General features: G+C 49.4%; 1 protein-coding gene across 1 annotated transcript in view; it reads right to left on the bottom strand.

Moving 5' to 3' along the window:
- LOC134586925 (matrix metalloproteinase-23-like) overlaps positions 1–9976 on the bottom strand; it is a 41368-nt gene extending 31392 nt beyond the window's left edge. The window contains exons 1-2 of the mRNA XM_063442879.1: positions 9515–9976; positions 9291–9382 (exon numbers count right to left, since the gene is read on the bottom strand). Coding sequence (XP_063298949.1) covers positions 9291–9382; positions 9515–9655 — 233 coding nt within the window. The 5' untranslated portion in view covers positions 9656–9976. The remainder of the gene's footprint in view (positions 1–9290; positions 9383–9514) is intronic.
- Between the last annotated feature and the right edge of the window lie 13882 nt (positions 9977–23858).

Raw genomic sequence — 23858 nt, 5'->3', positions numbered from 1 at the left:
TTTTTCTCGCCGTTCATGTACCGCTTTGTTGTGGTTGGCATTGGCGGGGCGTATAGGTTTTTTCGGTTCACTTCAGTCCGTACACGGCGACTTCAGGTACCGACATGGCGGGCGTTTTTCTCTAAGACATTGTACGCTTTCCTGCCGGTTAAGAGGATCTATCTTCATAGAGTTTAGGTTGGTACGGTGGATCGTGTTTCTTTGGTCTTTGCTGTACGAGCGTTAAAACAGCAAATATGAGCAGCGGTTGGGGCTGCAAGGGTGTTACCCGGGGCTGGGCATGTTGGGGGGGTGTCTTCCCCTCATTGGGTGGGCTAGGGTTGTTTACTGTCAAGTCGGGGCAGGGTTTTTTCTTTTTTTTTTTTTTTTATTGATCATCGTTAAAGCTCTCTGTCCCTCTCCTATTTCAGAGGGCATAGGAGTTGGGAGGGGTCATTGTCTTTCTTTTTTGCGGGCGGCAGGGCTATTGGGAGATGGGGCGATTGGGGTTTTGTTTTCCGCTTCTCCTCCCCATTATTGCCACGAAGGGGTCCATGGATCTTCCGCTCACCGCGGCATTGACTCCCCTTGGGGAATGGTTTGCGTTTATACATGTGTTTAATCGGGAGATGGGGGAGGCGGGCACTCAATTGTTCCTCTATGCTTTGTTATGTACTTCTGCTTAGGCCTTGAGAATGCTTAGGCATATTGGGGAATGTTTGGGCGCCTGTCGGGGGCGGTGGGGGTGATGGCTAGAGCCGAGAGGCTCGCGCGGCCTGCTCTGCTTGACCCGGCAGGGATCCTTCCCCTGGGCGGGTGGGGTGGGGAGCGGGGCACCTTGACAGAGCCCCTAGCGGTCGGTACCAGGTCGGGGGGGGAGGGGGCGGTGGGGGAGGGGGGCTAGGCGACCGGAGCTTCCTTGAGTATCATGCCCCCGGGGGTGGAGGGAGACATCGGGGTGGAAAGAAAGGGTTAACGTGTTTGGGGAATCCCTTCCTGGATGGGGTCACGCACCCCCGCTTCCTCCTCACCATTAGCTTTCATGGGACCGGCTTTCTGATCAATAATAGACCCTAAGGGGCTCCCCTGAACGCCAGGAGACGTCAGCCGACACCTTTATAAGCTCTTTGGGTTCTACATGTGCTTAAACAATTTATGTGCTTGTATACACTGTATTAGGACATGATACTGTGCTGTGCCTCTTCTGTGCCTCTCATATCGCAGAATTTCTGCGTTGAGACTCCTCTCTCTCTCCCCCTCCCCCCCCCCCCCCGATTTCCGATTTCCGATTTCCGCTGGGATTCAATAAAATTTAACAGGAAAAAAAAAAAAAAGAAAAAAATGTACAATATAAGTTGTAGCAATGTGAAGTACTGTATGTGATGCTTTGCCCCGGCCTTCCAAATTACGCCCTAGGGGGCGCCCCCATTATTAATAATAAGCCTTACCCACTCTTTATGTACGCACAGGTTATAATATGTTATATTTTAATTGTGTAGTAGGCGACACTCTAGCAGTGTCTTTATTGGCTGGTCCATGTCCCTACAGCCCCAGGGGTCTTTAGTCTTTCTGGGGATGTCGGGACATATACCCCAAATACGCCTGGCAATAGGTGAGACCAGGCGATCTATGTACAAAGTGTTTGGTTCTTTTCTTCTTTTCTCCTTTCCACTTTCTCTGTTTTTATTCCCTACTACCCTCTTTCCTTTTGTATCTCCTCTGGGGGGGGAGTCGATGGTTGCCCTGATTGGTTTGTTCAAGTGCAGACGAATTGAAATGCTTAACTTCAGAGATATTTTGCAGGATGACTCATGCCTGTGAAACTAATATCCCTTAATGTTAAAGGCCTGAACGCCCCGAATAAGAGACGGCTTATGTTTAGGGAGCTAAAACGCATGAACCCCGACATTGCTTTCCTGCAGGAGACGCACTTGCCAAAATCGGCGAAGTTTGCCATTAAGGATCATTTATTTCGGACAACGTACGAGGCCAGAGCCCTCAATAAGAGGAATGGCGTCACCGTTCTCGTGCATCATAGATGCCCATTTAGAGTTAGCGAGGTTAGTACGGACCCGGGTGGGCGATACGTCTTGGTGTCGGGGTCCTTGCATTCTCAGGTTATACATTTCCTTAATGTCTATGCCCCTAACGAGCCAGCCAGTGACTTCTGGGCGGAACTGACACGCGTGATCCTCACGCTGCCACACGGTATTGCTGTGGTAGGGGGCAACTTTAATGCTGCCCCAACCCCGGCGATGGATAGGGGGCCGTGTAGGGGAGTTCCGCGGTCTCACAGGAGGGGGGGGCAGGACAAATTATTGCACACGTTCATGCAGCAAACAGGATTGGTGGACATTTGGAGGGCTCAGCATACCGACGATATAGACTATACGTTCTATTCATCCCCTCACGATACGTATTCTAGGATAGACTTATTTTTGATAAACTCACTAGCTATCCCCAAGGTCGCGGACTCTACGGTGGGCTCCATAACGTGGTCGGACCATGCTGATATCTCCCTTACCTTGGATAAACTGAGTGTGGCCTCCCCTTGGGCCTGGAAGTTGAACAGATCTTTGCTTCAGGACCCCGGAGTCGTCGACATCGTCCGAATAGAACTCAAGAACTACTTCGCCAGAGAAGCGGAATCAGGGGTTTCAAAAGCCACGGTGTGGGCTGCTCATAAGACTGTTATTAGGGGTGTTCTGATCAGGGAAGCGACACTGAAGAAAAGACGGAAGTCTCAACTGTTAACGTCTTTGTTGGCAACTTTAAGAACGGCAGAACAACGAGACAAATCTGATCCTACGCCTGCTAACTTATCGTCGGTACGAGACGTACGGCACTCGATTAGGGAAACACTTCTAGACGACACCGCGAGAGCTATCGTATGGTCCAAACGCAACTACTACGAAAAGGCGAACAAGATGGACACTTTGTTGGCGAGATCCCTTCGTCCGCGGAAACGGGGTATTCATATCACACGGATCAAAAATGCTGCGGGAGAGTACCAGACGAACCCCACGGAGATAGCCAAAGTGTTTACGGATTTTTTTACTAAGCTTTATAATCATTCTGCAGACAACACCGCAGACTCAGGTCGGGATCTGGATAAGATACGGGCTTTCCTTTCTCGTTCGCATCTTCCGAAGCTGGATATGGTCGCCTCGGCAGTCTTAGATAACCCTATTACAGCAGATGAAATTGATGTGTCAATTTCCGCCTTGAAAAGCAACAAAGCGCCGGGTCCTGACTGTTTTGATGGGAGCTACTATAAAACCTTCCGTGAGGAGCTTTTGCCCCACCTGGAACCCTGGCTCAACGAATTGATGGATGGGGGGACGCCGGATAGGGAGATGTCTTTGGCGAATATAGTTCTGTTGCCTAAACCAGGGAAGGATGACTCGACCCCAGAGAATTTTCGCCCGATATCTCTAATTAACCACGACTCTAAAATCTTAGCTAAAGTCTTGGCAGGCAGATTAAACCCGATCCTTACAGGGATGATACATCCGGACCAGGTTGGCTTCATTCCAGGTCGGCAGCTTTTCGAAAACACGAGGCGTAATATTGACCTTATAGGGAGACAGGTTGCGAGGGGCACCCCGACACTGATGTTGTCACTAGACGCTGAAAAGGCGTTCGACAGGGTCAAGTGGGATTACTTATTCGAACTCTTATACCACTTCGGCTTGCCGGCCAGATTTGTGACGGCTGTTCAGGCTGTGTATTCCAATGTTAAGGCGCAGATACAGATCTCGGGTGTGCGAATCGCCCCGTTTAGCTTGGGCAACAGCACGAGACAGGGATGCCCACTTTCACCGCTGTTGTTTGTCCTATCGCTGGAACCCCTCCTACACGCTATACGGGGGGCTCCGGGTATCAAGGGTGTTACTGTAGGGAGTACGACTTATGTGGTCTCGGGATTCGCGGATGATGTACTGCTGACACTCACTGACCCGAAGGCCTCTATGGCGGCTCTTACTGAGATTCTCACGGCATACGGCGAAGTTGCTGGCTATAAAGTCAATCTGGGGAAATCGAGTGCGATTCCTCTGGGTATATCGGAAGCCGAGGCTTCGTTTATAGCGGAGACCTACCATATTCGTATGGAGAGACATCAGATCAAATACTTAGGCATTTGGTTGACGGCAGACCCCTCCCTCCTGTACCAGCAAAATTATATTCCGCTGATTAGGCGGCTGATCAATGATATGGAAAATTGGATTGATAAGCCGATCTCGTGGATCGGAAGAATACACTCAGTGAAAATGAATGTGCTGCCCAGGATACTTTTCTTGTTCCAGGCTCTTCTGGTCCACGTGACAAAATCTAACTTGGGGCTGCTTCAACAGGCCATAGGCAAGTTTGTTTGGCAAAACAGACGTCATAGAATCTCTCGCAATGTCCTGTATAGAGCAAAGGATAGGAGAGGCCTCGGCCTTCCGAACCTTTACTATTATTACGCAGCGGCCCAGTTAGCTCAAATAGCTTTGTGGCACTCGCCCCCGGGGGAAAGGAGGTGGGTGGACTTGGAGTCCTCTATGATGGACCAGGACCTGCCTCAATTCCTTATGTGGACCCCTAAAGAACATAGACCGATTGATCAAGTGGTGTGCCCGGCGATACACAGTTCGCTTAAGATCTGGGACACTGCCGCTGTCAAATACGGCCTGACCTCTGCCCTATCGCCCATGTCCCCCTTTTTGAGGAACAAGGCATTTTCGCCAGGATTGTGCCCCCGAGATTTCAAGGGAATTGAGAACGCGGAGCTGCAAAGGTTATGTGAATTATTCGAAAATGGCTCATTTATTACATTTGATGCGTTGCGGAGCAGGGCTCCGCTGCGCCCCTTTGACTATTTTCGGTATCTCCAGATACGGGATTTTGCCAGAGATCCCCGGATCAAAACGGCAGCGCTGGCTCCGTTGACTTTCTTCGAAAAGATGTGTAAAGGGGAACAGTTCCCGACCGGCATCATATCTTGTTTGTACTCGCATTTAAGCTCGCGCACTCTGGAATGGGGGGATCTTGGGTATATGGCCCAGTGGGAGGCAGACCTTAAGGAGATATTGGAGGGTGTAGAATGGCAGGATATTTGGGAAATGGCTGCAATGTCCTCGGTGTGCGTCTCTTCGCAGGAACAATCTTACAAGACGATGTTTCGGTGGTACACCACCCCAGTGAAACTGTGCCGTATAGGTGTAAACCCAACAGACCTATGCTGGAGGGGCTGCGGTCTTAAGGGCACCTATATACACATGTGGTGGGACTGTGTGGAGGCACAAGCCTACTGGAAACGGATTGCGGCTCTGCAGAGAGAAGTTTGTGGTAGAGAGGTAAAGCTAGACCCATGGGTGTACCTGCTGTCCAGATCCATGGATGGTTGGACAAGAGCGGAACAAGCTCTCGTCCATAAAATAAACCTAGCTGCTAGGAGAGCGCTGGCGCAGGTGTGGCTGCAGGGGAGAGCACCTACTATTGCGATGGTCAAGCAGAAGATCAGAGATACTTTCCTGATGGATAAGCTGACGGCTCAGGTCAGGGGGACCCAGAAGAAATTTGATAAAATATGGGACCCCTGGATCAATAGCACAGTAAACGCTTGAGTTAGGGCGGGAGACTTAAGGATCCCACTTGCACATGTACATATGAGGAAGTACATGGAGGGCGGCAGGATACAGTATTTTGATTTGGCCACAGGGAAAACTTGCGTGGCCTCCAGCGAGAGGCAGCGGGGACTCAATAGGGATACATTTTCAGACACCTATCTCCTGGGCACTGTTCTTCGGCCTACCCCCCCCCCCTACCCCCCACTCCCTACCCTTATGTCCTCCTTTTCTAAGTCCTCGGATCTCCGAGGCACCTCTTACACTATTCCTTTCTTCTTTACCTCTAATTTTTTTATTTTTTGGTCAAGATCACACGCGCGGACAATATACAGGGAACACCGAAATGTTGTGGGGAAACGCTATGCTTTATACACGGCGATTGGGTGTAATATCCCTATTATTCTTCTTGCCTTATGAACGCGATCTTTCTTTAATGTTTATTGTCAGTTTTAATGTTTTATATATGGAAAAAACCCAGGCGGGATGTCCAAGCCTCCTTGGGACAGCTGTTTACTCAGGAGAACAGAGACATGCTGATACTTAGCGATCTCTGATAGCGGACCTTATATATTACTTCGTCTTGTGAAAGTAAAGTGCTTTAATCTCAGTGTATATACTTGTTTATGCTGATCGCAAGGTTGATGTATGTAAACTGCTTGTGATGTCTTGCACTGGAACAAATAAAGAATTAAAAAAAAAAAACAGCAAATATGAAGCCTCCTGTAATGCTATAAAATTGTAGATTATACTAGCTTTAGTGTAACTATAATCTTAATTTTATTAATGACAGGAGGCGAATATTTTCCTCCCAGTTTCTCCCTCCCCTTGTTGTTTGTTGGTTTGACTGACTTGTTGTTTATTCACCTGGTCTCCTGGGCTAGGTTGGTTATCTGGGGGAGTTGGGGTTTATCTGGGATACGGTACCGTCAGTATTTTATGATGGGGATTCAGGTTTTTTCACTATCTGGGATATTATACTGTCAGTATTTACGATGGGGATTCATGTTTTCTCAGTACATTTAATTCGCTAATCAGGGTTTTCGACTCTGTTTATCTCGTTTCAGTTTAATGGTTTGGCTACAGTTCTTAGATCTGACTACTCTACAAGATAAAGGTCAAGGCTTCACCCACTGGTTCCACGGTTTCAAGTTCGCATGGCATTCATCGTTATGTTATGTTTGTTTCTCCTGTTATTGTATTTGTGGTGTATTGTTCATGTACTTTATTTGTCGCAGTGTGAAAGAGGAAATAGTTAGTTGGGAGAAGCCTTTTATAGATTCCTGATTTTTTTTGTCTCTGGTGTTTTTATCTCTATGTTAATGTGCTGCTGTGGAGTTCTAGTAAAGAGAGACTTAAGCAAATATTCGCCTCCTGTCATTAATAAAATTAAGATTATAGTTACACTACAGCTAGTATAATCTACAATTAGTCACCCTTAGTTTTGACATGTATAGAGTGAATCTACCTACACTGATCTTTGTACTGATTATGATGTTATTGTGATTTATTTTGCTAGTTATGATTTTTTATTTATTTTATACAATGCATTTTTATAATATTAATGTGTTGAAACTGCTGGCAAGCTGCAATCGTGCCTGTGAGAGTAGATGCATTGACTCTGGCACTTTAGGCAAATGCAGACATGTGATTCTTAAGAAAGTCCGGTAGCAGCGGACGAAACACGTTGAAGAGCGAGCAGCCTTTAATTAAAGCACCCAGGACTTTGATGTGGCACTCACCACTGGCGTTCTTCTGGATGGGGATACATACATCGCAGTGCACACGAAAGGATTGGTCCCTAACAGCATGAGAATGGAGTGGTTACATTTTCCAAACTACTGTATTTGTCGTAGTTCTTGGAGACAAGCACCACAATACATTAATGTAAGAGTTCGTATTTTGTGAAGTGGGTTTGTTTTTCAATAAATAACTACACTATATTGGATTTTGTATCTCTTAAGGTATCTGCAAGCAGAGATTTTGTATCTCCCTAGATGCATACACTATGTCCCTATGCCTCCTTCACTTACTACAGTCCCTCATACTTCCCTGCATCTACTACAGTTCCTGTACCTCCATGCACCTACTACAGCCATTATCCCCACCACGCACTGCAGCCACTATCCATACACACAAAAAACATACTGCATTCTCTATATCCCCTCCACACTGTGGAGCCTCTGATATCCTTACAAACAGTATCCCCAGTAACTCCCAGACGCCACACACACTACAACAGTCTCGCCACTCACGTACTACACTGCAAACAGCCCCACCCACACTCGCAAACGCCACAGGAGCCTCACTGTATACACACAATCCCACAAGCAGCATCCCCACCATTGCAATACTGCATGCAGCCTGAAAAATAAGGCTCTGGTCCATGTGAGTTGATCCCCAGATATACTTTTAATCTTGTATACTCTGTATGTACAGATAGTCTGCACTATATACTGTGTGTATTTTTCAGAGTACTCAGAGAAGACCCTGACTCCAGTGCAGTTGCTAGCGCACTCCAACTTTCTGGTATCTATTGCTAATTTGTGTCACTGTGTGTCACTTGGGGGTAGTGCAGCAGCACTGCAGATATTCTTAAGCGCTTTGACTCCATCTGGTTTTTCACTGCATGCAACCTCCTTACACAAATGCAATAATTACTTTCACTTATATAGCATCTATACACCAAAAAAGCTAAAGTTAAAACTTGGAAGGAATGTAGAAGAACAAAACTTGTGTGGCTTGCAAATGCTCTTGCTACTTTTCTCTCTCCAACAGTGCGGCATATCCTGTTTCTGTTACACTAACTACATCTAGCTCTTTCTCTGTCCCAGGCTGCATACCAGGAGCTTCTGTCTGCTAGTAAGAAGGACAGATCTGGATTAAGGTTGCCCAGGGCTCTAGACATGGTGCCAAACTAGGGCCCTTTCCTAGAGCCATTGACTCTATTTTTGTGAACGGTGTATGTTTATGTGTTGACTGACTGTTGTGTGTGATAGTGTGTGTAGGCGCCGATTAATGTATGTGGAGGAGTGTAATAGCTTTATGTGCATGGGCGGAGTGTGTCTATGTGTGTGTGGTGGCTAAATTGTGTAATGTTTGCCCCTCCCACTCCTCCTGCTTACCTTCCCTGGGAGTCCAGTGTAGGTTAAGCTGGCATCCTGGTGGTTCACTGAATGGTGAACTGGATCCCTGGTGGTTTGGTGTGGGGAGCTCCATCTTCTGCACCAATATCAGGTACAGACCATTTTAAAAACTCCCTTGAAAATTCTAGGGCTCAGTATATGACTCAGAGCACCACAGCGCTCTTAAAGCGGTCTGTACCTGATATTGATAGAGACCACAACGCTCCCTCAACAAAGTAAGGTGGCACAGAGGCAAGCATGGAAATCTTTTGATCTCTCTGCCGGCTCAAGGACTCCTGTCTTGGCCTGACGAGAGCCAGAGCGTCAGGCCAAGACAGGGGGGCCACCAGGCAGTTGCCTTGGTCACCTAGTGGTTAATTTAGGTAGACAGCCACAAGAGGCAGTCTTAACACTGCAATGTTTTACAATTACCAAGTTAAGGGAACAGGGACACTGCACCCAGACAACTTCAATGAGATGAAGTGGTCTGAGTGCCCATTTAAATTCTACAATTATGTGTTTTGTTCTTTCTACGTCATGCAATATTGTCAATTAAATAATAAATTGAAAGACTCACTTGTACGTCAGGTTTAAATGGTCCCACTTGTACCCTAGCGGGTTTATAGTATATCTTTTCCATCTGGTAGCAATGCTGCTCTCATAGTCACCCTGCAAATAAAGCATACAAAAAAAACAAAGCAATTAGTGTCTAAAAAGGGCAATACCAGCAATTATAGAATAGTCAGGAATGCTGTGGACTAGTGACAGGAAGAATGAAATAAATCCCAAGAGATCACTCACCTTTGGGAGACTTAAAGACTCTTGTTGGTGCCAGGCACAAAACATGAAAAGCAGGAGAGAGATAGCAGTGAAAGTACACAAAATGTACACAAAATTACACAAAATTCTGCCAGACCAGCCAGCACCCAGCTTGCATCCCATTTTCTGCACACAAGCGCTCTTTCAAAGGGTGTCAAATACCAGCCACTTTGCCGACACCACAGACCATAAATGAATCACTAGAGTACTTATATTTCAGATCACAAGCAACCAGGGAGAGTTGTGTAAAAATACGAGTACATAAGGACTCTGAGAGATCAGATGAACACTCTAAAACAAAGGTCCTGTGAGGGGAGGTTTAACAGGAGAAATGATGAAACTGCACATAGATTTATGTGAAATCTAAAGCAAAGCACACATGTGCAGTAAAGGAGACGAGTACAAGCCTTATGCAGATGATGTAGACAGCATGTGTGCTTTGTTTGTGAACATATGGAGAGATGAACAGCGCACTCTTTGTCCCACTCCCAGGCAGTAGTATTATTTGTTTTTACCATATGTGAGACTCCTTCCCAGTTAAGCCCATGCTGAATAACAGGAAAAAAAGCCAAATTGCTGGCTTGAAAATTACACAGCCAAAGCTGGAGTGTTGGGTGCATGCATATTCACTTTAAAAAGATTCACTTCCAAATGGTGACAGTAAATGTCACATCTTATTATAGAGAGAGAGTCTTTTGGTTTTTATTTTCTGAGAAAGTCTATGTTTGGATGACATTATAGTGCCATTAATATTAAATGGACACTAGTTAACCACACTACTTTATCTCAATGAAGTGGTCTGGGTGCAGTGATCCTGCCATTTTATTCCTGTAATGTAAAAGCATTGCAGTTATGTAGAAACTGCACTATTTACATTACAGGGTTAAACACACCGCTAGTGGCTGTCTCCCTAACAGCCACAAGAGGGGCTTCTGTTGCACTAACAAAGAAACTAATGGAAAAGCAGCTCATTGCTCATAGGAAAGAAGCTGGGTGCTTGCAGAGCATGTGCATCAGGTCTATGAGAAGATTGGACCATCACCGGAGAAGGCTATGCCTCCTCAATGACATCCTGGGAGTCAGAGAGGCAAGCTGAACCGAGGGAGACTCTGCACTGGAAAAATGTAAGTAAAACCTTAATTTTATTAAGTTAATGCCAAGTGGAGGGAACTAAATAGATATGGACACTATAGTGTTAGGAATACAGGTTTTTAACAGACATCTTCGTAGCAGATGATATGGACTGATAATCAGGCTGGCTTGTAGTAATGAGCCAATTAGGCAGCTGTCTGGAGAGTCACCACCATGTGCAGTCATACCACTGTGAAAGTAGCACAGCCAAGTGGGAAAGTGCAGATGAAAGCTTTTTTTCTCTGCCAATCTTTTTGTTGGAGTCCAAATGTGCTGTGGAGTGTCAGGGGTATGATACAATTTTACTCCCAAATGCACCAACAGCAGCTCCTTTGTCTTTTTCCAAACCACTGCAATATTCTGATTTAAGGTAAGGGTTTGAAAAGAAAGTGGCTGAAAGGTCACCTCCACATCATTCTTATGACTGTACAATATACTTACTTGCTAGTATTATGTCACCTATAGGTAGAGTCTATCCAGAGGCGGCTCTAGACTTTATGAGGCCTTGGGCGAAACGCAAACATGAGGCCCCACTAACAAAAAAAAGTGTCACATATACACATTGATGCACTGTCTACCTGCGTATGTGCCTGAGAGTGTGTCTGACAAAGAGTATCCTTGTGTGTGTGAATGTATGTCTCTGAACATGTTTGCGTTTTTGTCTGAGACCCTATGTGTATGGGGTAGCTGCTTGAAGTGTGTTGTGTGTATGGGGGGGGGGAGAGGCGGGTGATGGTGAGAGGGGGTTGATGGTGTGGGGGTGATGGTGAGAGGGGGGTTGATGGTGAGAGGGAGGGGGGTTGATGGTGAGAGGGAGGGGGGGTGATGGTGAGAGGGGGGTGATGGTGGGGGGGGTGATGGCGAGAGGGAGAGGGGGGGTGATGGCGAGAGGGAGAGGGGGGGTGATGGCGAGAGGGAGAGGGGGGGTGATGGCGAGAGGGAGAGGGGGGTGATGGCGAGAGGGAGAGGGGGTGATGGCGAGAGGGAGAGGGGGGTGATGGCGAGAGGGAGAGGGGGGTGATGGCGAGAGGGAGGGGGGGGTGATGGTGAGAGGGAGAGGGGGGGTGATGGTGAGAGGGAGAGGGGGGGTGATGGTGAGAGGGAGGGGGGGTGATGGTGAGAGGGAGGGGGGGGTGATGGTGAGAGGGAGGGGGGGTGATGGTGAGAGGGAGGGGGGGGTGATGGTGAGAGGGAGGGGGGTGATGGTGAGAGGGAGGGGGGTGATGGTGAGAGGGAGGGGGGGTGATGGTGAGAGGGAGGGGGGTGATGGTGAGAGAGAGGGAGGGGGGTGATGGTGAGAGGGAGAGGGGGGGGTGATGCTGAGGGTGGTGGGGGGTGATGGTGAGGGTGGTGGGGGTGATGGTGAGGGTGGTGGGGGTGATGGTGAGGGTGGTGGGGGTGATGGTGAGGGTGGTGGGGGTGATGCTGAGGGTGGTGGGGGGTGATGCTGAGGGTGGTGGGGGGTGTTGGTGAGGGTGGTGGGGGTGATGGTGAGGGTGGTGGGGGTGATGGTGAGGGTGGTGGGAGTGATGGTGAGGGTGGTGGGGCTGAGGGGGGGTGGGGGGCGAGGCTGAGGGGGGCTGAGGGTGAGACTGAGGGGGGCTGGGGGTGAGACTGTGGGTGGTGGTGAGGGTGGTGGGGGGTGGTGAGGCTGAGGGTGGTGGGGTGTGGTGAGGGTGGTGGGGGGTGAGGGTGGTGGGGGGTGGTGAGGCTGAGGGTGGTGGGGGGTGAGGGTGGTGGGGGGAGGTGATGCTGAGGGTGGTGGGGGGTGATGCTGAGGGTGGTGGGGGGTGATGCTGAGGGTGGTGGGTGGTGAGGGGTGATGCTGAGGGTGGTGGGTGATAGTGAGGGGGTGAGGGGGGTGAGGGTGGTGGGGGTGAGGCTGAGGGGGATGATGCTGAGGGGGGGTGGGGGGCGAGGCTGAGGGTGAGACTGAGGGGGGCTGGGGGTGAGACTGAGGGTGGTGGTGAGGGTGGTGGGGGCTAGGGGTGGTGAGGCTAAGGGTGGTGGGGGGTGATGGTGATGGTGGTGGGGGGGTGAGGCTGAGGGTGGTGGGGGCTAGGGGTAGTGAGGCTGAGGGTGGTGGGGGGGTGATGGTGAGGGGGTGGGAGTGAGGCTGAGTGGGGTGATGCTGAGGGTGGTGGGGGCTAGGGGTGGTGGGGGTGATGGTGAGGGTGGTGGTGAGGCTGGGGGTGGTGGGGGCTAGGGGTAGTGAGGCTGAGGGTGGTGGGGGTGAGGCTGAGGGGGGCTGGGGGTGAGGCTGAGGGGGTGATGCTGAGGGTGGTGGGGGTAGTGGTGAGGGGGGTGATGCTGAAGGTGGTGGGGGTGAGGCTGAGTGGGGTGATGCTGAGGGTGGTGGGGGCTAGGGGTGGTGGGGGGTGATGGTGAGGGTGGTGGGGGGTGAGGCTGAGGGTGGTGGGGGGTGATGGTGAGGGTGGTGGGGGTGATGGTGAGGGGGGTGAGGGTGGTGGGGGTGAGGCTGAGGGGGATGATGCTGAGGGGGGGTGGGGGGCGAGGCTGAGGGGGGCTGAGGGTGAGACTGAGGGGGGCTGGGGGTGAGACTGAGGGTGGTGGTGAGGGTGGTGGGGGCTAGGGGTGGTGAGGCTGAGGGTGGTGGGGGGTGATGGTGATGGTGGTGGGGGGTGAGGCTGAGGGTGGTGGGGGCTAGGGGTAGTGAGGCTGAGGGTGGTGGGGGGGTGATGGTGAGGGGGTGGGAGTGAGGCTGAGTGGGGTGATGCTGAGGGTGGTGGGGGCTAGGGGTGGTGGGGGGTGATGGTGAGGGTGGTGGTGAGGCTGGGGGTGGTGGGGGCTAGGGGTAGTGAGGCTGAGGGTGGTGGGGGTGAGGCTGAGGGGGGCTGGGGGTGAGGCTGAGGGGGGTGATGCTGAGGGTGGTGGGGGTAGGGGTGGTGGGGGTGATGGTGAGGGGGGTGATGGTGAGGGTGGTGGGGGGTGATGGTGAGGGTGGTGGGGGGTGATGGTGAGGGTGGTGGGGGTGATGGTGAGGGTGGTGGGGGGTGGTGAGGGTGGTGGGGGTGGTGGGGGTGGTGGGGGGTGGTGAGGCTGAGGGTGGTGGGGGGTGGTGAGGCTGAGGGTGGTGGGGGGTGAGGGTGGTGGGGGGAGGTGATGCTGAGGGTGGTGGGGGGTGATGCTGAGGGTGGTGGGGGGTGATGCTGAGGGTGGTGGGGGGTGATAGTGAGGGGGGTGGGGGGCGAGGCTGAGGGGGGCTGAGGGTGAGACTGAGGGGGGCTGGGGGTGAGACTGAGGGTGGTGGTGAGGGTGGTGGGGGCTAGGGGTGGTGAGGCTGAGGGTGGTGGGGGGTGATGGTGATGGTGGTGGGGGGGTGAGGCTGAGGGTGGTGGGGGCAAGGGGTAGTGAAGCTGAGGGTGGTGGTGGGGTGATGGTGAGGGGGTGATGCTGAGGGTGGTGGGAGTGAGGCTGAGTGGGGTGATGCTGAGGGTGGTGGGGGCTAGGGGTGGTGGGGGTGATGCTGAGGGTGGTGGGTGGTGAGGGGGTGATGCTGAGGGTGGTGGGGTGATGGTGAGGGGGTGAGGGTGGTGGGGGTGAGGCTGAGGGGGATGATGCTGAGGGGGGGTGGGGGCGAGGCTGAGGGGGGCTGAGGGTGAGACTGAGGGGGCTGGGGGTGAGACTGAGGGTGGTGGTGAGGGTGGTGGGGGCTAGGGGTGGTGAGGCTGAGGGTGGTGGGGGGTGATGGTGAGGGTGGTGGGGGGTGAGGCTGAGGGTGGTGGGGGCTAGGGGTAGTGAGGCTGAGGGTGGTGGGGGGGTGATGCTGAGGGTGGTGGGAGTGAGGCTGAGTGGGGTGATGCTGAGGGTGGTGGGGGCTAGGGGTGGTGGGGGGTGATGGTGAGGGTGGTGGTGAGGCTGGGGGTGGTGGGGGCTAGGGGTAGTGAGGCTGAGGGTGGTGGGGGGTGAGGCTGAGGGGGGCTGGGGGTGAGACTGAGGGGGGTGATGCTGAGGGTGGTGGGGGTAGTAGTGAGGGGGGTGATGCTGAAGGTGGTGGGGGTGAGGCTGAGTGGGGTGATGCTGAGGGTGGTGGGGGCTAGGGGTGGTGGGGGGTTATGGTTAGGGGGGTGATGGTGAGGGTGGTGGGGGTGAGGCTGAGGGTGGTGGTGGCTAGGGGTAGTGAGGCTGAGGGTGGTGGGAGGTGAGGCTGAGGGTGGTTGGGGGTGAGGCTGAGGGGGGTGATGCTGAGGGTGGTGGGGGTAGTGGTGAGGGTGGTGGGGGCTAGGGGTGGTGAGGCTGAGGGTGGTGGGGGTGAGGCTGAAGGTGGTGGGGGTAGTGGTGAGGGTGGTGGGGGCTAGGGGTGGTGGGGGTGATGGTGAGGGTGGTGGGGGCTAGGGGTGGTGAGGCTGAGGATGGTGGGGGGTGATGCTGAGGGTGGTGGGGGTGGTGGGTGATGGTGAGGGTGGTGGGGGCTAGGGGTGGTGAGGCTGAGGGTGGTGGGGGTGATGGTGGTGAGGCTGAGGGTGGTGGTGGGGGGATGTTGAGGCTGGGGGTAAGGCTGAGTATGGTGATGGTGACTGGGGGGGTGAGGCTGAGTGTGTTGGGGGGGGACAGCCTACCTTGATTTCCCTGGTGGTCCAGTGGGCTCCCTGGTGGTCCGGTGGCCACTGCTCTCGGTCTGCAGCTCTGCAGAGCTGCAGACCGAGTAGTCTCGCATGATTTCAGAGCGTTGCCGTGGTAACCCGCGGCAACGCTCTGATTGGCCAATTCTCGCGAGTCACATGGTCTGCAGCTCTGCACACTGCGGAGCTGCAGACCAGTGTCTGCGATGGTGGCCGGGCAGCCAGGAGGGGCCTCGCACCCGGCGTCATACCGGGCAAGCCGCCGGGCCCCCTCCTGGTGTCAGGTCCTCGGTCACTGACCGAGGACCTGACACACTCTGCCAACAGGCGGTTTAGGCGGCCGCGAGGCCCCCGCCAGCGCGAGGCCTTAGGCGGCCGCCTAAACCGCCTAATTAGAGAGCCGCCTCTGAGTCTATCCACTCTCAGAAAAAAAGAATGTTATTATGGAGGAGCATGTACAGGGGTCACTGGCTAAGGGTTTCATTCGAAGATCCGCATCTCCGTCCGGAGCAGGATTCTTATTTGTTGCGTTGAAAAAAACAGGGGAGTTTGAGGTCATGTATAGACTACAACTTGATTTTAGAGGTGCTTATAATCTGGTATGGGTAAGAGAGGGAAATGAAGGTAAGACCGGCTTTAAAGGAACACTATAGTCACCTAAATTACTTTAGCTAAATAAAGCCGTTTTAGTGTATAGATAATTTCCCTGCAATTTCCCTGCTCAATTCACTGTCATTTAGGAGTTAAATCACTTTGTTTCTGTTTATGCAGCCCTAGCCACACCTCCCCCTGGCTATGATTGACAGAGCCTGCATGAAAAAAAAACTGGTTTCACTTTCAAACAGATGTAATTTACCTTAAATAATTGTATCTCAATCTCTAAATGGAACTTTAATCACATACAAGAGGCTCTTGCAGGGTCTAGCAAGCTGTTAACATAGCAGGGGATAAGAAAATCTTAATTAAACAGAACTTGCAATAAAGAAAACCTAAATAGGGCTCTCTTTACAGGAAGTGTTTTTGGAAGGCTGGGTAAGTCACATGCAGGGAGGTGTGACTAGGGTTCATAAACAAAGGGATTTAACTCCTAAATGGCAGAGGATTGAGCAGTGAGACTGCAGGGGCATGTTCTATACACCAAAACTGCTTCATTAAGCTAAAGTTGTTCAGGTGACTATAGTGTCCCTTTAATACTCATAGTGGGCATTATGAATAATTGGTTATTGGACTCTGCAATACTCCAACAGCCTTCCTGGATCTTATAAATGATGTACTATGGTAAATTTTACCCATTTGTGCCGTAGTATACCTGGATGATATTCTGATTGATTCCTCAGATTTCTACTCTCATCACCCGCACAGCCCACGCCTCACCCTTCTGTCAGTCCCTACATTGGCTTCCTGTAAGGAATAGGGCTCAATTTAAAATTGTGGTTCTTGCTTTCAAATCTCTACATAATGCTGCTCCCACCTATCTAACCTCCCTTATACACAAGTATGTCCTGTCTAGGCTCTTGCGCTCTGCTAGAGACTTACGTCTATCTTCTGTCCGTACTTCCACCTCTGATGCTCGCCTTCAAGACTTCTCGAGGGCTGCACCATTCCTGTGGAACTCACTTCCCTCCTCCGTTCGATGCTCACCCAGTCTCCACTCCTTCAAAAAATCATTATAAACCCACTTCTTCATAAGTGTTTCAATTAAATTATTAATAGCTCCCGACTGATTCCTCTTTTGCAACTGTCATTAGTCTAATACTATCCTTACCTTTTGTGTGACTTTACCCCACTCCCTCTAGCATGTAATCTCATTGAGCAGGGCCCTCAACCCCTCTGTTCCTGCGTGTCCAACTTGTCTGGTTATAACTACATGTTTGCTCGTCCACCCACTATAAAGCACTGCGGAATTTGTTGGCGCTATATAAATAATAACATACTAATAATAATAATAATCACCAACTTGTCAGGATGGTATTGACAAACTCAAAAATGGCCTATTATGTAAGTTATTCTGTAAATGCCTCTCTGATCAAAAGACTGTTCAATTCCTGGGGTATGTTATATCAGGATTAGGGTTTAGTATTTATTCTAGTAAATGGGAGGCAATACACTCATGGCTATTTCCATAGGGACTACTGTGATCACTTCTGTTACGACAAATGACAAAAAAGGTATCAACCCACACAAATGGAAACCAAAGGCTTTAGAAGTTTTTAAGTCTCTTAAAACTGCATTTTCTACAGAACCTATTTTAGTATACCATTTGTCTTAGAGGTGGATATCTCAGAATTCGGAGTAGGAGCCTCAAAGAAAGACACCAGAAAAATCCTTACACCTATGTTGCTTTTATTCCAGAAAATTGACATATTCAGAAAGGAATTATGATATAGGGAGCTTCTAGCTATAGTTTTAGAGTTTAAGAAATGGAGACATTATTTGGAAGGATCTAAGCATCTGAAGCTAAACATTTGTCTTCTAGACAAGCTCATTGTTACTTATTCCTGTCACGTTTTAATTATATAGCATTTAGACCCGGGTATTTTTTTTTTTTTAATTCTTTATTTTTGTTGCGCAGGTGTGTACAGTATCAATGACAAATGCCACAACAGCGTACATTTGCATATAAAATAGGTTTTACAGTGGCAATGATGAGAGCGCATTTTTTAATTTATGAATACAGGCTTAGTTTAAGGATGGACTTACAACGCTTAGAGGTGCAGGCAAATAAGCTAAGTGCCTCAGGATTAAAACATGTAATGCTACAGTCAAGCCTATGTTTCAACATACACAATTGCTCAGCTGTATCTGATATTTTGTATTGTAATATCAGGTTGCGGCAAACTAGGCTATCATGTCTAGACTGAAATTATTTGCTGAACTAACGAGCAAAGGGGACTATCTATACGTGATGCTAGATGCAGTCGCTATTTGTATAGTAACTGACAAACAGGTATATCAGGCATATTGCATAAGATTAAACGACACATTTTGTAAGTTAGTTAAGAGGACGTTATAACTGTGGGGTTGACATTACATAGGATACTAGAGTTTAGTAGCATATTGTATGAGATTTAGCTGCACTAAAACTTGCATGCGTGTGAACATTTTTTCCAGCTGAGGAACATTTTTTCCAGCTGAGGAAGCCAATTTGGTGAAACGCGTCCTGGATGAACAGTGAGCAGACAGAATTGTCTTTTGGACTATAGCCATAAGTGTTATTTCATTGATATATTATTTTTATATTTATGTTATATTAAAAATATTTTTTATACAATAAATGATATATTATAGGTTTTTACACTTACGGCTTTTATTTCTACCTGCTATTACAAAGAAGGAATGTGGTCCTTAACCACATACGTCTGATGAAGTGAGACGATATATTGGCTCAGGGTTTGTGAATATATTGGTATTACCTACTACATACACCCTAGATACGCAAACTGTACTACGCTATATTTTTCACTCCTATACCTATTACCTAGGAAACTGCACCTGGAGAAAATTTGGACGAAAAGGAGGGTGAGGGTCGCCTCTACGGACCCTAAGGCGCATATACCTGAGCTAGTACATTAGCTCAGAAAAGTGTGAGTTAGTTACCTATGCACTTTATTTCAATTTTTATTCTGTATGCAGGTTACACTATGTTTTGTATATTTGTGTTCTCTGTTTAAGGTCAATCTGAAAACATTGGGACTATTCATAAGTATATATACCCATTAAGGTACAGCAAGGTTTCCCTTAATTTATTCCTATATATTCACCACCATAGAGCGCTACACCGATATTTCTTCACCTTCCATAATAAAAATAAGGCTTAATTATTAACCTGTGGGTAAGTATTAATGTTTCTTTTGGATATGATAATGCAACACAAGGCTTTTCTTGAAGACTAATGATGATTAACATATCGAAGAAATTAACTCATCAATTAAGAGGTACATGCCATATGATTGAAGTCAGTTATTTTACATTGGAACTAGACATACAGGCATCTCAAGTGTAGAATTTCTCACCTTGCAGAGCCTTTGGTTAATCAAAGGATCAATCCATTTTGCAAACAAAACATCTGCCCCCTTTCACATTCCTATAACATTTACATTACCCCTTCTGTCATCTGACCTCTACCAAGTTTCCAATTCATATATGCTTGACACAAATAACAATGAATGACAATATTCCATTGTGCAACAATGAATTATGCAGCTTAGCTGTGACTTACTGTATGACCCAACACACAGAATTATGAACTTCAATAACAACGTATACCGGGTCTTAGAATGGCCGGACTTAACGTGAAAGAGAAAGGTCAATAAACAGGCTGAGGTCGGGGATACAGAAGGAGACAAAAAACAAAATACTAGCCAAAAGTCAGGGATACCAGAAGTAGGGAAAGTCAAATACCAGAAATATCAATGAACAGGAACGCACTCTCTGACAACTAGTGTTAATTTTGGCTGCAAATTTTAATTTAGTTTTAGTCATAGTCTTTTGACTAAAAAGCCATTTTAGTCGTATTTAAAGGAGCACTATAGGGTCAGGGACACAAACATGTATTCCTGACCCTATAGTGTTAAAACCACCATCAAGCTCCCCTTCCCCCTCTTGCCTCCCTAAATATAGTAAAATCTTACTTGTATTCAAGTCTGGAGCTGCATGCTTTGTCCCTGTTTCCTTTAGACCTGCCTATTGCCTGCTGACATCAGCAGAAGTGGTAGCCTGATCCAATCACAATGCTTCCCCGCAGGCCCGTCGCTACCGGACAGGCAAACCAAGCAACTACTTGGGGCCCCGAGCTGGCTTGGGGCCCCAAGCAGAGCCGGTGCTTCCTATAAGGCTGCAGCCGCCTGAGCGCTCTATAGAGAGCCTCAGGCGGCTGCAGCACTCCTCTCTCGTCACCTCCCCTTCTCTGGCTGTAGCGTGGCCGAGCTCCTCTTCCTCCTGGCTGTTAGTCCGTCCGGGAACTGCGCGGTACAGGAGATTTAGTTTCCTGTTCCCGGCCGGACTGACAGGAAGTGCACACTGAGTGCTCACTTCCTTTCAGTTCGGCCGGGAACAGGAAACTGAATCGCCTGTACTGCGCGGTAACCAGCCAGACTGACAGCCAGGAGGAAGAGGAGCTCGGCCACTCTACACACAGGGAGGGGGAGTAAGGACACAGGGAGGGGGAGAGGGGAGTAAGTAGGACACAGGGAGGGGGAGGGGAGTAAGAAGGACACAGGGAGGGGGAGTAAGAAGGACACAGGGAGGGGGGAGTAAGGACACAGGGAGGGGGAGGGGGAAGTAAGGACACAGGGAGGGGGAGGGGGGAGTAAGGACACAGGGAGGGGGGAGTAAGGACACAGGGAGGGGGAGAGGGGAGTAAGAAGGACACAGGGAGGGGGAGGGGAGTAAGAAGGACACAGGGAGGGGGAGAGGGGAGTAAGAAGGACACAGGGAGGGGGAGAGGGGAGTAAGAAGGACACAGGGAGGGGAGAGGGGAGTAAGAAGGACACAGGGAGGGGAGAGTAGTACGAAGAAAATGGGGGGAGGAGTAAGAAGAACACAGGGAGAGGGGGGTGAGTAGATGAGGAAAACACAGGGAAGGGGGAGGTGCGGAGATGAGGGGAGTGAAGAGAAGCAGAGATGAGGAGAACACAGGGAGGGGGGTGAGGAGAATATGGGGGGGGTGAGAAGAGACTGGTAGGGGAGGGTGGGGAAAGAGGAAAGACTGAGGGGCAGGGCAGATCTCTAAGCAGTATTTGCACTGTAAACCTTTTCTATTTATATAAAGTATGAGTGAACTTAAACTGTATGGCTATGCTGTGGTTCCTGTAGGCTTTGCGTGCATGTGGGAGTCTGGGGGGTGGGGGGTTGGGGGCCTCTATATCCATTTTGCTTGGGCGCCCAAATTCCTTCAAACGGCCCTGCTTCCCCATAGGATTGGCTGAAACTGACAGGATCAGTGGAGGAGACCGATCCCGCCCGCCTGCGGGGGAGACCTAATGCGCATGCATGGCAATGCTGCGCACACGCATTAGACCTCGTCATAGGAAAGCATTGAAAATGCTTTAAATGCTTTCCTATGGAGATTTTAGCGATGCTGGAGGTCCTCACACAGCATGAGGACGTCCAGCGATGCTATAGCACAGAAAACCTGTGCTATAGACCAGGAAGTGCCCTCTAGTGGATGTCTAGTAGAGAGTCACTAGAGGAGGAGTTAACCCTGCAAGGTAATTATTGCAGTTTATAAAAACTGCAATAATTACAGTTGCAGGGTTAAGGGTAGTGGGAGTTGGCACCCAGACCACTCCAATGGGCAGAAGAGGTCTGGGTGCCTGGAGTGTTCCTTTAATTTTGGCAGCAAATTTCAGTAGTTTTAGTCATAGTCTTTTGACTAAAATGCCATTTTAGTTTTAGTTGTATTTTAGTAATTTGAATTGTTTTAGCTTTAGTCTATTTTAAGTCGATTAAATCTCAAAAATGTTAGTCGACTAAAATTGTTAGTTGATAAAATTAACACTGCTGCTGACAGCCACCAAGTGGAAACCCCAGCAGGGAACTGAGAAAATGCTTTTCAGGATTTAAATATGCCTCTCTGTGTAGTGATTGATTTGTACGTGACTTTTGACACCAAAACGTGTGTGCATAGATGGTGTTACTTCACTCGCACGTTGGCGCCATCTTTGTTATGGGCGATAGGGATTACTTTATATAAATCGGGAACGCAGCGGCCGCCGCCCCTTAGAACACCGTACTGGCTGGGAACCGTCGGGGAAGATAATCACGTGGCAATCCGCCACGATCCAAGTAAGTAACATTCCCCTTTTCGGCACGACCGATCTGCTCAGGTGCGGCCGTGTTTTTTTAGTGTATAACTTTTATACTTCAGATTAATAGTTCACATACTCCTACTTACATGAACAACATTCACATTATGTCATATTTATTTTAAAAATATTCTTTATTGGGGGCGGGGCCTAACCGCAGAGCAGTGAGGACGCTAGCCTTAACAGCTCCTGGCCAGGAAGCGAGAAAAATCTATATTTTGTCTACAAAACGGCAGAAAACTGAAACTAGACGGCCACCAAGCCACTGATGACATCGAGGGGAACAAAATGATACCTTACAACAGTTATTACAAGCGATGCACACCCGAAGTGTCTATGAGGCCTACAAGAGTGGCGAGCGCGGGAAAGGCAGTAACTCTCCTCTCGCCAAGACAAGAAGCGATTGTAACCCTGAGCCCGTGTCCCCCCCCCTCTGGACCGGTGGGGGATATCCCGGTCTACCCACAAGCACTCCCCGAGCACAACAGAGAGTCCCCAGCCTCGACACAAGGCCTGGAACTGCTAACCAGAGAAACTCCCAAAAGGGCGGATGCTTCCATCACCTCCGACCCACAAGACGCATGGCTCGAAACGGAGCGCCGGCTGAATCTAATTTTCACCGCCTTTTGGGCGCGATGGGAGGCCCGCATAAAACCACCAGCACCCGTTGACATACCACGGGCTCCGACACAGGTGACCAAACGGAGGGAAGCAGAAACCCCTCCTCCCCTTAACCACACGTCTACAGGTAGCCAGCACAAGCAAGGAGTCTTCAGGGGGTCATGCCGCTGGAGCCCGGTGGAAAGCAGAGGCAGATCAAAGCCAGCCCGGTGGAAAGGTCGGAGGAAGCGCACAGCACCACAACGGCGCAGGCGACGACCCAAGACACAATCAACCCACGGCCCACAGGATTCAGGGAGACATATCCCCAAGCAGGGATGCCAATCCCGAGTTCTCACCACCCAGCGATTCAGACGACAGCGGGTAGGAGAAGCCAGAGAGCCTGCACAGACTGTGGGGAGCGGATTGTCTTTGCACAAAGCCACTCTGGGGGACGATGGAATTCCAGCAGCCGGCGTGGGCTAAGTGACTATCGAGACTTTTAAGCTAACTGCCCTACTCTTTTCTCACTAAGGACTTTTAACTGCAGCTGAACTCAGTTCGCATTCATTATTTTCATTTGTCGTTTACTGATTTGCTTTTCCCTAACCCTGTCTCAACACTGTAGTCTTTTACAGTATAGGCAGGGCCAGCCTGCAATGGGTTCACTGATCATTTGTCTTATTATTGCATTGCTCGATATTTGCTATTGGTAATTTGCCACCTTAGCTTAAGCTAACAGTTATCCAGCTGCCACATCCTGAATACTCACCTCGGCTAATCACACACAAGTTGTCAGTTAGTTTAACCTGTAATAATATAGTTGATTATTGTCTACTGACAAACGCTTGTTATGCCCTTTTTGCGAAGAGCCACTTGTTTTCTTTACCTTTACTCTCACATTGATGTTCTAACCACGTAGTCAAGCTCATCTTTTCCGCAATGTACAGCTAGACTAGGATACAAGCCTAACATAGTTAACTCTTGTACTTACTTGTAACGTCGGGACCTATATATTTCACTATATGTATCTGATTAAGCTTGTTATTAATAGGGGAAATCAGTATAAGCGCCTACGATATGTACTCACTATAACGAAACTGGTTTTCTTATCACTCATGTGCACTGTATAGTTTTCATCACTGTTCTTTCATGTTAAACAAAAAAAAAAAAGTGCTGTACTGCTGACATTTCACAACCAACTTG

The sequence above is a fragment of the Pelobates fuscus genome, chromosome 2, assembly GCF_036172605.1.
Source record: "Pelobates fuscus isolate aPelFus1 chromosome 2, aPelFus1.pri, whole genome shotgun sequence".
In the NCBI taxonomy this organism is placed as follows: Eukaryota; Metazoa; Chordata; class Amphibia; order Anura; family Pelobatidae; genus Pelobates; species Pelobates fuscus.
The sequence above is the reverse complement of the archived record's forward strand: the minus strand, read 5'-3'. Positions and strand labels throughout refer to the sequence as shown.